The sequence below is a fragment of the Grus americana genome, chromosome 12 (assembly GCF_028858705.1).
Source record: "Grus americana isolate bGruAme1 chromosome 12, bGruAme1.mat, whole genome shotgun sequence".
Lineage (NCBI taxonomy): Eukaryota > Metazoa > Chordata > Aves > Gruiformes > Gruidae > Grus > Grus americana.
In genome coordinates, this window is record NC_072863.1 from 20728099 (window position 1) to 20745416 (window position 17318).

General features: G+C 42.0%; 1 protein-coding gene across 4 annotated transcripts in view; it reads right to left on the reverse strand.

The window, feature by feature from the left end:
• Positions 1-368: 368 nt before the first annotated feature.
• Positions 369-17318, reverse strand: part of AMOT (angiomotin) — a 65296-nt gene continuing 48346 nt past the window's right edge. For all 4 annotated transcript variants that reach the window (XM_054839495.1, XM_054839497.1, XM_054839494.1 and 1 more), the window contains 6 exons: positions 12796-12945; positions 10823-11013; positions 8446-8568; positions 7547-7779; positions 6492-6716; positions 369-5452 (listed from right to left, as the gene is read on the reverse strand). In XM_054839495.1, coding sequence (XP_054695470.1) covers positions 5352-5452; positions 6492-6716; positions 7547-7779; positions 8446-8568; positions 10823-11013; positions 12796-12945 — 1023 coding nt within the window. In that variant the 3' untranslated portion in view covers positions 369-5351. The remainder of the gene's footprint in view (positions 5453-6491; positions 6717-7546; positions 7780-8445; positions 8569-10822; positions 11014-12795; positions 12946-17318) is intronic.

Below are 17318 nucleotides of genomic sequence, written 5' to 3' on the forward strand. Positions count from 1 at the left end.
CGTAGAAAATACTCACGTGATTGCAGGTGGCTCACGTGCCGCTACCCTCAGACATCTGAAAAACGGTCCAGCTGTCAAAGGAGAGGTGACTGGCACTGTCACCGCAGCTCAAAGTTACGGTAAGCAACCGGACCGGTCAGAGGGAAAAATCAAAAAGTGATGCTTAAGGGAAGAGATGGGAATGAATAAATATTTTATCCTGCAAAATCTCCAATTAGGAGTTGAAAACGTAAAGACCAAGCAGCAGGGAGGACTAGATAAGGTGAAGATTGGTTCTGGTTTATAATCAATAATGTTTTCATACTAAGAAAATTTACTGCAAAACAAGCAAATCAGTGGGAAAAAAATTGAAAACACAGGATCCATTCTTTAAAAACACACAAAATATTTTTATAGCTAACTACAAAGATAACGATAGACATTTACAAGAACTCTTAGTGCACATTTACACTTTTTCGTTTTCTTCCCTAGAATTAAAGCTGCCACAATCTTCAAAGACTTTAGGGCTGTTTCAACAGCTGAATTACAAAACAGCTTAGTCACAAACAACAAAATAAACTTGATGGTTTGAATAGAGAGGAAAAAATAATCCACACCATTCACTTCGATATAGATTTATATAGGAAAGATCATTGTCTTGACATGTTTTCTGAGGCTGTGAAGTGGCAAACTTTCAGTAATTTATGCTTTGATATTTTGGATCCTAAAGAGAAGCAACTAACCGGTCACTCGTGTCTCACCTTTTGGTCCCCGACTCTGCTGAAAGGGAAACTGGCTTGAAGCCATTTGCCCCCCAAAGCTCCTCCACAAACGGAAGAGACGTAAACGAGAGGACGGGCGCCCTGAGCGAGGCCTCTCCCGTGGGCGATCCCTGCTCCACAGCCAGAGCAAAAGGGCCGCTATGTCCCAGCCCTCCCTGGAGGCGAGGCTTGGAAGCCACGTTGCTCCAGACTGCTCTCCAGTTATTTCGACACCTCCACTTCTGATCCTGAGCAGAGCCCAAGCTGAATGAAATCAAGGGTTCAAATACTTCAAGACTCGGAGCAACACAGGTTCTGCTCGAGTTCGGAGGGCAGGCGGTTGCTTTTTTTTTTTCCATCTCAATAGTTTGGCGTGGCCCTAAAGGTACAGCTGGAGCGCAGTGCGAAGCAGATGGGTTTCAATGCTTCTGGGAGTCTAAGAGATGACATAGTCGGAAGTCAGACTCTAAAACCAACTTAGAATAAGATCTTTTTGAAAAGAAATGTATTTTCTTCATAAATACAGTACAATTACATTTTACAATGTCTTTTTACTTTCTAGACATAAAAATGCTAGCTTTTAAAAAAAGAGTTCCTATACAAATACATGAAAAGAGACCCCTCCCTCCCCACAGCCCTCCCCCCATGGAGTAAAACCATCGGCCGCAGCGTGAAGCAGCACAGTGAATCCCGCGCTAACCTGTGCCAGCCCTCGCGGGGAGGGACAGAGAGCCAAATTACCCCAGGGGTTTCACTTGTCCTGACTGCACCGAGTTTATATCGCCGCCGTTTTATAAGCAATGGAAAAAGCGTATCGTCTGGCCAGGGCTGTCGAGATTCACTGTACGAGTGTCATGGCTCGCGGGACGCGGTTGTTGGATGTCTCGCGCGGCCGGTCATCGCTGCGGGCTCCTGGAGCAGGAGGTGTCCTTGGAAATGGTTCTGGCCTAAAACTCTGCAAGTCCCCTCACTCAGGCAGCCTCAAAAACGAAGCAAAGCTAATGCCAGTTTTCAGCCTCTCACTCTACAAACTTGCCAATGGAGGCAGAGAGCACACATAAAGAATTTCAGCCCCCTGACAGTACTTGCTGACCTCAGCCACCCTTTGCAGGCTCCCGAGGAGCAACTCGCAGATCCCCCATGAGACCACAGACTGAAAATTGCTGCTCTAGACCCCACGGGAGTTGCCAGGTAGGAGCTATTCGAAGTAACTAATGACATCGGGCCAGATGGGAACAAAAGCCTCTAGATCTCAGGCAGTTCCCTGAGCCGTCAAATCCCAGAGGAACTGCCCAAGGGAAGGACTTGTGAGTTTGGCCATTCTGTTAGCAGTGAAAGGAAAGAGGAAAAATAACTAAACTTGATTTTCTTGTTTTGCTCTACAAAGAAGAATATGTGGCTTTCTTTATAAAAGCTACAATTCTGCTTCTAATACCCGAGTTTAAGAAAAACTCTTAGTCTAAAATTTTGGTTTGCAAAGAAGGTCATTGCAATCATTGTGTTAAAAATCACTTTCTACTAGAAATAAGCTCTACAGAAGGAAAAGGAACTAGCTGTGCAGTTTGTCTCCTTAAAGCAGTTTCTGTTTAAAAACAAAATAAAAATCTGTACAGAGAGACTGAAGACTATAGTACACATCTTCCTCAAAGCAAGCAGCTCTTTTACATTCACATCAGGATGGCTCTGAGGAAGCTCAAGGGAAAGAATACATTCCTGATGGCTCTTAGTTTGTGAGCACAGGAAGATGACCTCAAACTTCCATGTCAAAAGTTTTGGGGGTTTTGCTTTTGGAAGGAATCAAAACAGGACAAAGAACCTGACCTAAACAATGTAGAAATGCACCATCTTCTTCCCAATTTACTTCCAAGGGCACAGAACTGCTAAGGCTCCTGCAATCCTGATGGCTCAAACTGTCAGAGACCGCCTGGCTTCCGTTTTTGGTATGGACAGTTGCTGTCCATAATCTGTATTTTATTCACAGAAAGCTATTGTGTCCTTTTTTCTTTGCAAAAATAGATTACAGAGACATTCAGTCTGAAAACAATAAGCTGCAAGGAGGATAAACAAAATATTTTTACCTAGTCCAGCTGAACAGCCAATATCGATTGGGGAAAATCAGTTTTCTAAAACAGGTTTTATCTGCAAAGGATCCAAATTTTTCTAGATGTTTTAGAATTAATGTCAATCAAGCAAGTTGGAACTGTTTATCTAGAGCCCTACAGTTGCAAAACTTCTGTCCTACTGCTGAGAAGTACTTGTAAAGATGGAATATATTTTTTCCTGTCTTTAAAAGAATAGAAAAGCACTCAGACATCTCTCCCCCTCTCTCACACAGACAATGGCATTTGATCTCCCTTATTGTTCATTCTAAGCTCAAACCACAAAACATAATATGGAAAATTATGATGAAATGGGAGAAAGATGGACACCTTGAGCTAATGAGAAAAGCTTCTCCTGCATTTTCAACAGCTGTGGAGGAGGAAGAGAAATCCTTCAAATCATCCAGAGTGGGTATTACTTCGTATAATGGGATGGAATTAAGCCAAGAGAAATAAATGTAAGACATTCCCAGGGATGGGAACAAAGAGGCTGCAAATAGTTTGTCTAGAAAAGGGTGGAGAACTAATTCAGACAGATTATTAGAATACACTTAGGGAAGGTCTACCACACTGTCCAGGGGGACGATGTCCCATATGGCAGAGACAACGAAAGCCTTAAAGTGCAGCTCTGAAGTGTCTTAAGCAGTGGCAAAGGAAGGGAGTTTGTGCTGCCTGTCAGAGCAGTCACTGGGAAAGCCAGGCTCTTTAGACTTAGTTCATATCTCACCATACGTATTTTGCCATCTCTAACTTCTGTAGGTCTAGGAATACAGCCTGAAGAACACTAGCAAGCAGCAGATCTGCTAGATCACTAGAAGACAAACAGAATCCAACTCATGGCTGATCTTTAGGCACTCACCCGTGCAGCAGACAGAAGGCATCTCCTTTCAGCTCCCAACCCTCCGTTGTGAAATTCATGTTGTATCTGTTGATCTGGTAAGGCCATTTCAATGGGACAATGTATCGCTAGTGCCAACTAAGTGGGAATTGAGGACAGTCACTGACTGATGATTAATTGCTGATTTTCCTTATTTCTGGGGTGAAATGATCTGAAATGAAAATCTGGCTACTCTAACACTGCACAGAAAGCTGATACTAGCCAGGTTCCCAATGTGTGACCACTGGCTAATTAAGTGTTTTAACATTCAAGTAAAAAAAAAAAAAAAAAGTAGTTTTTAACAGAAATTAATATTGAAGTGTTTTAATAAAATGCAAAGACAGCAACAAAAAATACTCATTTACTTCTATTGGTCTTAGTATCTCCTTATAGCATCTGCAACCAAAGCATTGCTGCATCTGTGCTAGTTTCCAAAAATCTGAAAGTGAACCTGATGACTTAAATGTGTAACTTTCTTCTGTAATGCCTCTGGGACTTTCTTTAACCTGCTCTCTCCAGTTAGATGAAGAAAAAAATTATTTTGGAAGGAGACAATTTGCCACCTGACACTTTATGTAGAGCTTCTCTTTAAAGCTCTACTTCCGAGGCTTTGCTATATGAAGAAGAATCTAGTATCTCCAAGAAGGAAGGACATACAAAGTGGAAAGGCATTTGAAATACAGAAAAATCTGCTATGGAGAAAGATCTCCACAGATGCAGTAGATTAAAAGCAACTGGGCTTGCCATTTGCACTATGGTAAATTTGGAGCAGTTCCACTAAAGCCAATGGAATGACAATGGCAGAAATCTAACAGATCAGGACTGAGCTTGTAAACTCTCCTTTTTTAATTTACGTAAAACGTGAATGCAATATATTATTTACTATCCATTGTATAAATTATTGAAAAAGTACTTAAGTATAAAAGTGTGGCAAATCTTTCAATAAATCTTTCAATGAAACTAAAAATGTGAAATGCAATATTAATCATCGGAGTCATTTGTTTTAATACAGAAATAACACAATTTGGGAAGTAAAAAAAAAAAAAAAAAAGACTGTTACCACACTGAAAACGGAAATTTTTCCAGCCTATGAATGTGAAAGACCTATTTTGAGTTCTTACACTGACAGTGAAGAGAAAGCATAAAGTCAAATCTCCCTTGATCACAGCTCAAGTTTAAAAGTTTCTCAGAATACCTGTATTCTGAAACCATTGAGTGATGCTCACAACTAAGTCCCTGGTCCTGATCATTACAAGGCCATTATGCCCATCTTGCTGCATTCAAGCTAGACGTTAATCAACAGCTGTGAGAACAGGTACTTCTGTTTAAGAGACTTTAAAAATACTGAAATGAAATATCAGATGTAGTGCATCTAAGTTCTTATTTTTTCTCCAGATGCTACCAGATCCAGTACTTAAAAAATAAAGGGGGAACTTTCAAAGAACAAGTGTTATGGGTTTTTTATAATTTAGAACAAATTATAAATTAACCTGTCCATACTTTTGAGACATAATATACAAGAGCAAACAGCTAAGTGTTCTTTTATTACTCAGGTACTACATTTTTTTCCCAATAAAAAATGTCTTTTAAAAATTTCTTGCTACTGTATCCCAGCTCAGATCCTGGTACAGCCTTTCAGATGAGGTATTCTACCATCTCTCCATCTGGGAGGTCCTGCCCCATGGTCTGAACAGGGGCTTTTCTTTCAAGAGTGCTGGAGTGGAAGAGTGGCCCATCTACATGATGAGGAAAAACAAGAGACAGACAAACAAAGCTGTAACTTCAATGAGGTTAGAAAAATGAAGTTAACATTTTAAAAGTCATCTTCTACCATTGGCCAAAAGACTGCTAACAACTCCTTTTTTTCATTTAAAAAAAAAAAATCAATTCTTCATGTATGCAGCCTGACAAATAAAGATGTTCTATCAAACTCCCTTTGGGTATCTCCCACTGATACACAGTGGCATATAAAACTGGAGTGACTGCATTTAAACCAATGTAGTCAGTGCAGACTTTCACCATAAAACCCGTTCCTCTGTCTCCCTCGATACCCATTAAATAGCATAGCATGGGCAAGATGCACAGCAGACCAGCCAAATCCACTCTTCCATAAAGAACAACATAATTGTAACGTGTCTGTAAGTAGAAGAGGCAAGGTTGTGTAATCTGCATTGATTTGGCAGAGTGGGCTGGAAAATGAGCAGCTCTTGCCAGCTCGGAGCTCTGTGGGAAGCAAATTCAGCTTCTGTGACAGTCACTGTCAACTGGATCCACTTATGCCAACGCTAAAGTGGTCTTGCGACTGGGACAGCACAGTAACGAGACAGCTTTATCACAATAGTTACCTTTCCTTCTTCTCCCTCCCCCTTATCTGAGTCCACTTTGCTTTGAATGCAATGGGCCCATTTCTACAGCCCATTTTCATACACTGTTTAAACCCCACATGCTACTCACAATTTACTTCAAAGCAGACGCTGACTCAGAGACTATCCTGGGATTTGCATATACCTGTTCCAATTCTTAAATCTCGCTATACCTCTCTGCCCAGCGTGTCCATGCTTATGCTATCACTCTTAAGGCTTTTTTTTTTCCCTTCATAGCATTTAAGACCCCTCAGAACCCTGACAGGCTGCCTCTGAAATGCATCTGTCCTCACAGAAACTAAACCCAATTTTCCTGAATGGAAGAAGGGACGGCAGGACCTGCCCCACAGAGCAGAACTGATGGTGAGTCAGTGGCAGGGAACCCTCTGGGAGAGCAGCGGAGCTTTGTTACCTGTTTTGTCTGCACTGTAGGCCAGGCTGGCACCGGGGAGTCGTCCTGGTGTGGGAGCTGCAGTGGAAGGTGCAGCTTTGCTTTGTTCGTTTCCCCGGTCAGTTTGGGTGCTGCAGTCTCTGCTGCCTGTTTTTGAGTGGGCTGACAGCAATGGTGTGGAAGGGAGGACAGGAGAGGGGGTGGAGGGAATGGATTCGGAGCGATATTCTGTTCCCAGCAGAACACCTTTTTGGAAAAAGGGAAGAAAATGTCACAATCCTGGAAAACTAACTGGTATAAGTTCTGCACCCCTCTGTAGTACTTGCTCTAGGATCTGGAAAGCGCTCTGTGCTTTAGCAGACAGTACTAATTTACCTTTCTATAGCACCTTCCACTGCTGGGTGCTGAAGTGCCTGAAGAATAGCAGTACCCTCATGTTGCTGCAGGCAGAGTGGGCACTAACACCTTACTGCCCTGTCATCTACGGCAGGGTAAATCTGCACACTCTGAAATCAGCTGCAACAGACTCTCACATTTCAGGGTCTTTTAGTCTCACAGGGAGGGCCTTTGGGCCTAACGTCCCCCCAGGAAAAAAAAAAATCATCTAAGATTTGCCTTGTTACAACTCATTTTCTCTGAACAATGGCGCTGAGCCATTCCAGACAGGAATCATGTTAGCGCAAGCGCAACACTACAGGACAACAATCCTGATTAGAATCTCTGCTCCTGTTCAAGGAGACTTTACACATTCAGACAGCTCTAACAACCCAGCTGAAAGCAAGCACTTGGGAACTCTGAAAACTGTATCTCAAAGATCCCTAAAGTCAGGTACCAAATTGGGAACAAAGGCTTACATATTTTAATGACAGAACCTGGGCATCAGAAGTCACTATTTCCCAAAAGTGATTAAAACAAGCAGCTGTTCCAAATGTGTCCCGTCTTGCTTGCAGTCAGCTTTACAGCGTGCTAGGCCAGCCAATCTGTCTGCCCAGCACACCTTCTTCCTTCTGCTGCTCCTGCCTCCCCTCTAAGCAGTAATTTGTGTCTCTGAATTGCTACTGTTATTTAAAAATTACCTAGGCTGCCTTTCCAGCTCTTGTCCTCCCTCTTCTCCTCCAGGATGGGAGTGCTGCTCAGTGTTGACGAATGGGACAGCAAGCCCGAGCCAGCGTTCGATATCGACATCAGCGACTTGGCGGGTCTCATTGAGGAGAGCTGGTCTGTCTTACCGGGCTCCTTCCGGGAGCGCTGCTGCAGGACTTTGATCATGGCATCCTTCTCAATGATCTGAGCGTGCAGAGTCTTAATCCTTTTTGAAAAGTACAAAGAAGAACAATGTACTTGTCCTTGGACTGAGGCCTCAGTGCCCCCATGGCTGTGAGCAGGACTCCCTTGGGCGTTTGGGGAGGCAGAGAGAGGACGCAAGTGAGCTTATGGTCCTGGAGCCTGGCTGCTCACTGGCCCACCAGAGCAGATCATGTATGAGACTTCCTGTACACATGCATGAGAGAACAGCACTGAGATACCCACCCACCTTTGGCTACTGGAAGCTGCTCTGAACAGCCACAGAAGGGGCTCTGAGACAAAGCTGAGAGTTATGGGCAAGACGTGAGACCCACAGAAAGAGGACAGTTAACACACTCCAGTCTGCACTGGACCTAACCCCAGGGAAAACAGTTTTGTGAGACTGTTAAGAGGTGGCTGGAGCCTGGGGTCTGATGAAGATGCCCTGAAGAGAGAAGAGGAACAAGCTAGGTGCAAAAAATCTAAGACAAGGCTTGTTTGCATTAGCCCTCAGTATTGAGACAGGTTTTGGACTGCTATGTAGATACTTTTTTGCCAAATGAGCGTCTAGCATCCTACATCGTCGCCATTGGTGAAGACACAAGAATTTCTGGTTCTGAGGCGTCTACCCAGACAATTAATTTAAAATCCCCATCCTAAAGAAGCCAGATAGGGCCAAACTGCATGTTACCTTCCCTCCATGTCGAGACACCTCCTGTTGGCAAGCAGGATCTCTTCCTCCTCCTTCTGAATGCGAGCTTCCAGGGAGGTATCATAGCTAGGGTTAGGTGAGTGGCTGATCACCGTCGTGTCCCTGAGAACAAACAGTAGAGCAGATGAACGACCAGCTAAGTTTGCTGCTTTCCTCCTAGCAGCACAAAATTATTGCCAAAAGTAACAAACAAGAAGATCCACTTTTTTTTTTTTTTTTTTTTTTTAGTTTAGGCTGGCTCAGTGTCTTCCAAAAATCCAACTCCCAGTCCTAATGAAAGAAGGATTACAAAAATATGCAAGTCATTATGACAGTCAATCTACTGTCCGTCCTGGACCAGTCTATCATCTAACTGATTCACTGTACTATTGCAAACTGATCGATGAGGCAAATCCAAGGACATGGGGAGGGGGGAGGATGGTATAGAACACTAGATACTTTTCTTCAGTTGAAACAGCACAAACTTTGCTTCAGATATAAAGCTTTTGCCCTTCCCCTTCCAACAGTATCATACAGGGAATCTGAGTATCAAAGGGAACTAGGCATGGAAGTTTCTTAACTGAGCAGCTTGGTCCAAAAAACTTGGAGTGGGCTGAAAACAGTTTTAGACTGATTCCACATAGTGGCTGATGTTAACACTGCAATAGTTGCTCAGTCCACTAACCAAAACATAATGAGTATTTCATTCTACTTGATGCTATTCAGTCAGAACAAAGTGACTGTGCTACGCTCTGTATCACTGTATGACTCATTACATTAAGAGCACGTTACTGACATAGCTGTGCATTAACATAATTAGAAAAAAGCAAACACACTGAAAATTTGGAGTTACCAAGAGCTCCAATTCATTGTAATAATCTGTTCTCTCAGACCCAGCAGGTCTAAGAACTGTCTGGTAAATGTACTTTTAACTCTGCAAAAGTTCTGATCAGGAACAGCAAAGCACCAATGTAAAGGGCACAAGAAGGTCATTCATCAAAGAAACCTAACCTGACCCAGATTCCTGCCTGTGCTGTAAAGCATCCTTCCTGCAACCTCAACTTCCAAAGGGATGCTATTTTCCACTATCAAAGAAAAGGGAAAGAAATCTGTGCAAGTGTAGATGAGGTTGCTGCTGAAATTAGTGGAATCCCTCACAGCCTATCTTTTTGAAGGAGCTGCTATAGGTGCCAACTGCATACAAACTTGCAGGTGTATTGACACTGCTGGAATACTGTCTTTTAGGGGAGAAGCAGCTAGAAGGGAATGGAAAAATAGAAGTTGGCTCTTTCCTGACTGGAAGGCATTCTTGTTCATTTAACAAAACCTGAACAGGCCTAACACTTCCTCTGTCGTTCCATGACAAACAATAGACCAGACCCCTACTTATCAGCACACGCTGAAAATATAACATGGCCTTTAAGGACAAGCAGTAGCAAGAGCCTTTAGAGAATCTCTGGGGAGGCAGAAAACAGTGAAGAAGCATCAATACCCTAAAATAACAGCCTGCTTTTGGAGCAAGATAAGATAAGTCTTTAAACGCTAACACAGCAGATCTGCAACTTTATCCCTGTAATTCTAGTATGATCTTGCGAGCTAGGAAGCCAGTTGCGATAACATGCCTATTTGAATCTGGTTCATGAAACAATCTAAAATAAAATCTGCTGTCAAGAACCAGAAGCTAGTGAGCAATGAGACGATATGTAAGCAATACCTAACACTAAAGAGTGGTACTCTCTTGTTTACCAACTAGCTGAAGCACTTGGGCCTATTTACAGCCATAACAAGTGTTTCTGTACAGTTGTCTTGGAATGTGAGCTTCTTACCAAATTTCAGACACCCTTCCCACCCCCACAAGCAGTGCTCTCCATACACGGCAGAATGTTTTGAGCAGAATTTCCTAGCAGATTTTTCTGGTTTGTAACCATGTTAAGGACAATACCACAAAGTAATTTGCAAAAACATTCTGGAGAACAAGTAAGCCATTCAGGGTGAATGATATGAATCACCAAGCTTACCCCATCTCACATGACTTCAGTGAGGACTGATTCCTGTTCAAAAAAATAAAAACCCAAAACACTCATACATCTATTTTGGAATTAACAGCTTCTAGGAATGGCTCAGAGCAATTCTAATCTGGAAAATAGCTCCTGCATGGGGGGGAATCTTCCCATGGAAAAAAGTTTCTAATTGTTGGCAATTGCACAGCTCCCAGGAAAAGCAGCCAAGCTCCACTTGCATGCAGAAGTCTGAGAAGCCGTTCAGACAGCAAGGAGAGGTATCATGGGAGGGTGGTATGACAACATTCCTTGGTGGGAAACATGACATTCAACTGGAAAAAGAAAATAATCCCTGTACTATGAAAAGTCTCATTTACCTCTGAGCAGCCACGGTTGCAGCTGCATCCAAAGCAAACTGTCTCATCACACTCTCCTCCAGGTATTTCTGTTCCCACTTGGTCATGTCAGCTTCCAGAGCAAGAATCCTTTCTTCCTTCTCACGCAGGAGTTCCATAAGTGCTGTGGCATTGTACTCTGAGACGTTGGCAGCCTGAGATGTGCCCTGACGCTGATTTTCAAAAGCAGGGGAGAAAAAAAAGAAAAAAAAAAAAAGAAGTCTCAGGATGCATCTGTAAGACTCAGGGTTGGTTTGTTTGCTTTTTGTCTGAAGGACGGAGGCTGGCCCAGAGCAGCACTGGCTTGACACAAGAACCCCCAGAGTGAAATGCAGTGGCCTACGCCATGCTGGGCTAAGTGATGGTAATGGTCTCCTTTAGAACTCAGTCTGAAACATCTGCATGGGTAGTTCAGCCTCCCTCTGTCAAAACCAGGGAACAAGCTCACATAAGGCAAGAAAGGCTCTATTTTCCAAATGTTGAAGCTCCAAAGTCATAAACCACCAAGCACTGCTCCCAAGAAAGACAGCTTAACTCACAGCACCCATGCTAGAGTGCTTCCTCGTGCCATTCCAGAGCTGGTCAATGCTAACAAGCAAATATCTGAGATGGAAAATACTCCTCCGAGGGCCTTTTTCCATGTGCAAAGCCCCACATGTGGCATCCGAGAACTGGATCACGCTGTTCAGGTCTGATGTCTACAGCCCATCTATAATGCCTAAAGTAACACAGACTTACTTCCAACACCGTTCCAGCAAAACACTAAGAAGTATACAAGAGTTATCACACCTTTAAAAAAATACATCCAAAATATTTTTAAAGGATATGGTTATCAAATCAATATGATCAGTGTATACCTGTGGATTAAGTAGCTGGGGATCAAAAAATAATTCAGTTCTAAAGCCAGATTTGGAAGTGTTCCCTCTCAAAACAAGAAAGAGTGGAGATTTGCTGTGCTAATAGTTCAATGGATAAAATGCATTTTTATATGGAAGTGTCATCTGGGATTGGCAGGACATTTGACTTAAAAATAAAAAAAAAATAGTTTAAAAGAAAATAAATTGGGGCAGACAAGCTATTTTATTTTCAGCTCAGAATTCTTAACCATGACAACTATTTTTTCGTCTTGACTCAAGCTCAATGTCAAAAATTGTGGGGTTCAGATTACCTCATCTTCCAAAGGTACCACTGAAAAGTTTATCAAATCGCTGTAACTCCTACTAAAACCAATATAAAAACACAAGCAGATTTCAACATCCGTTTCTATGCGGCGGTGGAAGTTGGGGGATAAACATAACCTGAAACTAAATGTGATTTAGAACACAGGCCTGCGTCTTATTTCCAGCAAAATTTACAAACCTGACAGTTCACCTATGTTCGACATAGGTTGAAATAAGTCTAAAACTTCACATCCAATTCATAACACCACTGCACAATCTACTTCTCATTTATTCTTTTCACTGAAAATGACTGATGTTACAATTGTAAGAATATACTCTATGTGAAGCTCCCATCCATTTCTATCAACTGCATTTATAGAATTGGTTTTGCCTTTTTAAATGCAAAAGCTTTTTGAAGGGCCTCTTTTCAGGCCTGCTGTTAATGAATTTTATATAAAATCCCAGACTGTGAACAATATTTTAAAAATAATATAAAAGTAAGTATAACCAGGTTACTTAAAGACAGAACACCACCTAGCTATATGGCTGTGTCTGAATCTTGTCACATGATGGATCCCCTAGTGCTCTCTTATCTAAATTTTCTGATCGGAATGGAAGAATTAAATCCAGTAAAACCAATAAAATGGCCAGCAAATCCATGATTCTAGCTACCAAAAGAAAAATTTGCTAATTTTACAAGATGGAAAAAAACACAGCCCTTCTTTTATGTGTGGTGTAGGGTATAATGTGCAATCCTACGAGAAATCTAGTATGGCACAGGGAAACAGCAGGTACCTGCTGCATCCGGAGAGATTCCAGTTCTCTCTCCAGCCGGGTCCGCAGCCTATGTTCCAGCTGTTCCCGTTTCTCACATGCTGCCTGCAGCTGAACCAAGGCCTGTTGCATCTTCTCCACCTTCTCAACATAGACCTGCTTTTTTTTGAGCTGAAAGATAAAAAAGAAAATGCAACGTAAGTTAAATAACGAGAACAAGTGAGTGAACTTCTGGCTTTGTACACACTGCAGAGCACAGAAACACCAGCAGGGAAGAACATGTCCAGGTGATGCTGTCAGTGTGCCTCAGACTCCTACTCTGGGCTCAACGCTGCTTTCCTGCTAGGTATATTTGTTCTTTTTGTTCTAATGATAGGGCAACTGAGGTAATTATCTGTTACAAATGATTGAGAGCAGTGATGGGCTAGAAAGGGCATCCAGGTTCATAATAGAGAGTGTTTAAGTGACTTGACACATGTCACCAAGGTAACTGTAGCAAGGACAGGGATTAGAGCTGGTCCACAAATTTGGAACACTTTTCAGTGCAATCCTGAAAATTGCTGGCAGTGTTTTTAGGAGATTAAGCAGGAACTGAATCAAAAACTGCAGGATCCTATTCCAGTCCCGTAACAATAAAATAATGAATAGGATCAAAGCATACGCTAGACATGGCCTGTGCTCTCTCCACACTGCAGCCAGGTTTATTCTAGCAATCTGGACATTAATCTTGGTCACATCTTGGCCCAGTGTGACCTAAGAGGTCCTGCTCCGTTTCTGGCCACTGCCCTTCGTCCTCCTCCATCGTTCATCCTGCAAACCAAGCTGTTATCCTGCCTCACGATAAGCAATGAAAATTATTGTGCTGAGACCCCAATAACTATCTTAGCAAGGTTAATCCACAGATCAGGCAGAAGAAAACCAAACTAAAATATGAATTAAAAAAACCCCAACAGAATAAAACACACCCAAGGGCCCAGCTCTATTCTAATATATAGAATACTGCCCACCTATGGACACTATTTTCTGTTAAGGAAGAGACTAACAATCACAATTAGCTGGCCTTCTGTGGCAAATCTGGGCATTGCTTTTCAAGGTATGATTGTCGTAAATCCTGAAATACAAAAATAGCAGGAACAAGGCAACTTTTCCCAACAATCACAGCCAAAGTCTAGAGAAGCACCACAATGCAAAACGCAGACTCCCTTAGGCGAGTTCAAAGAGCTACTTTACAGCTTCATGGAAGAACAGTCCACCAAGGGATACCAAAGACAAAAGACACCACTTTTGGCTCAGGAAGCCCTTCTTGGAAGCGAAAAGTATTCTGGGAAAGTATCGCTGTTTGTTGGCCCCATTCTGATAATGTTTCCTAGGAATTTGCTCTAAGTTTCAGCAGAGACAGGATACTAGGCTTGCCGGGCTTTGATCCGAACAACGTGAGCCGTTCTTACATCACACCTTCCTTCCGAAAAGGTCTTATCATGTGTTTCTTCAAATTTTTCCCTTTTCACACTCCTGTTCCTTGAGGCAATCCAGAGACTGCAATGTGAACAGCAGAGAGAGAAATCTCCAAACACTATTAATTCCAGACATGGTATCCTTTTCTTCTCTTCATAAAGTCAGCAGGCATCTAATCTCACAGCATGAATGTTGCTGCCCTACAGGATTTTCCCCAAACAAGTATTTTATAATAAAAGTTACAATAAATAGTGAGTAATCCAACCAAAGGCCTTCCCACCAGTACAGTAGAAAGGTATTTTTATTCTTTGATTGCTCAAGATTTCAAGCTCGTTTGGAATGGGAGGGACAAGAACATTTTAATACAACTTAATATTCCACTGCTGCTCTGCAGAAAATCAATAAAAATGTTATACTTAATAGATCTTTTTATTCCAGATCATAGTGCTTAATAACACTGATTTAGACTCCAATAAAGTGTATATTAATGCACTAATTTTACACTTAGATTAACAGCAGCTCATAGTAGTTATGTAACTAGCCAAAAATGATAAACTATGAGTCAGCAGCAGAGCCTAGAAATGGAGAGCGCCCAGTATCTTCGTTTTGTATGTGAGCTTGCTGACCTGGACAAGAATAAGGAACAACCTAATAAACTCGCTAGCAGTGAAATATCATGTATCAAGCTGAATAATAATGTCTTGAAAATCAGCTCTCCTCCCCCACTCTTCTATATAAAAAATTAAGGAAGGATGGACATTTGGTCTTTTATTACCTACCACAAAGCTTTTAGATTTCTGAAAAGCTTTTTAACACACAGGTAAAAATCTCCTTGCAAAAGGTAGCCACTGACAACATTTTACTAGTTTCATAATTAATTAACCTGAGTATGCATATGTGTGGATTAACATTTTGGCCTGCATTCAAAGAATACCAAGAGCCCAGCCAAAAAAAGAATTAGGACACAGAAATTCCACTGAAACATTCACTTTGAAAGCGCTCCCATCAGCCAAACCTGCAGGTGAAATGTTGCAACACAAGCTGTTGCCCAACTCACCAGCACTGCCTGCACATGCCTAACTCATGCACCAGACCTAACGTACAGGCATGGCTTGTTCAGTGGCTTTTCCTAAAGACAACTTTTTTTCCCCTTCACAAAATACAATTCATCTTCCAGCATCAGGAAGAATTAGGAATGCTAGGAAATTCGAAGGTTGTGTGGGGGGTGTTTTTTTATTTTTAACAGCTTAAAACCCAGAATTAATTCAAGAATCCCTGAAGTTATTTTCAGTTTTTCAGAACACAGATGTTCAGTAAACTTTAAAGGCACGTGTGTGCTCCAGACAGCTCAGCTTTCCTAACGTGTCTTTTAACACAATTATCCTTTATACATGAGATTGTTTCATTTCAAGCACTCACTACACTCAGTCAACCCACTGCATATTCTGGCAGTGTCATTCATTTCTAGCTCTGCCGTCTCTGCTACTGTGAGTATTTGTGAGGAACAATTTACCTTTCTGTGAACCAGGATTCTCTAGGAGTGGTAGTAGTGAAGTCTAATTTTTTTTTTTTTTAATTTTTATTTTTTTTAAATATTTCCGACTTGGTCTGTCCTCTCAATGTAAAGAGGATCAGGAATAATTCTTCCAAGCACAGAGGGAGTTATCATAAATTGAGAGTATGATCATGTTTTCCTAAGACAGCAATTGGAAACAGAGTTTCCTGAGTATTGCCAGGGTGCTGCAGATGTAAGTGAGATGGGAGGAAGAAAAAAAAGGCAGCATGCTGAGGCTTGCTCTTGGTCATTTGCCATGGATTCCCCACCCTCTCTCTCCCAGCAAAGAGCCAAAACTGGCTGCTCAGGGCCAAGGGCCACAGTAACATCTACGACGGGGCAGATGGCATCAAAGGACGCCGGGATTCTCTCCTCTGCAACAAGCCTTGCAATGAACACGTGTTCTAGGTAAGAGTTCATTCCTGAAGCTTCATAAGGATGCAGTCACTCCCTTGGGTATATAATTTTAAATAAATTTGACAAGATAGTAATTTTCCTTTTGATGGTACTGCATTTAACTAAGAAGGAAGCTCATGCTCACATAATCTGTTGTAACTGTTTGGCCTTGAAGGGTGCTCTGAAAATACAGAGCATTTTACTCATAATAATATCTTTATTATAACACCTCTTTAAGAAAGTAAGATCTCAAATAACCTCAGTGCACATCTGGAAGCACAGCAGAGCACTTCAGCATGACTGTATCCCCTCCCAGCATTTCCTACAGCACAAGGCACAACTTTAATCGCATGCGTATCTTCTCCAGGTCAATCCCTGACTGCTTTGGAAAATGTCCTAACCAGGTATCAGAGGTCAGGCTTTAACTCAATCAACAAGATTTTCTAATTAAACCATTTTAAACAAGAGCAGTCACTCTCCAGTTCATATCCACTATGATGATTACGTAAATTCTGCAACAGGACCAAGGACACGAAAAATAAAGGTGGCAAGGACTGGCTTGGGACTCTGCAGAAACTGAGTACACAAAAATGCTAATCGATGCAGGGAATACTCCTGAAAGATTCCCTGGCCTCCCGATCAAGTATTTCTGTCTTCATTTTATTATCCCTTGTCAAGATTGCTTTCTGCAGTTGAGAGCCAGCTGGGAGAAGCAGGATACGCTTGGGATTCAGAGGCTTCATTACTCACAAGAGTCTGGCTGACCTGAAGAGCAATCTGTTTCCAAGTTAGTCAGAAAGATTTACTGCCTGAAAATGTCTGCACACCAATATCCCTGAACTGCAATGGAAATGAATCATCCACTCGAAACATACAGGAATGAAATGATTAAACAAATTCACTAAACCTAGAAAACTGAAACTAGTCCTCAGAATCTTTTCACGGAAGAAGAGACTTCCTAAGACAATGTAATGCCTGGCAGCAGGCAACCTGCAGGCTTCTCTGCTACAGAGAGCATTTGCATGGTCTAAAATCAATGGCTAAGGACAAAGCGTTCCTGTCAGAAACAGGAACATTTGATTATTACTACAACTGCCCAGCAGAAAAGGGATTAACATTCTAAAAGCCAAACAAATCC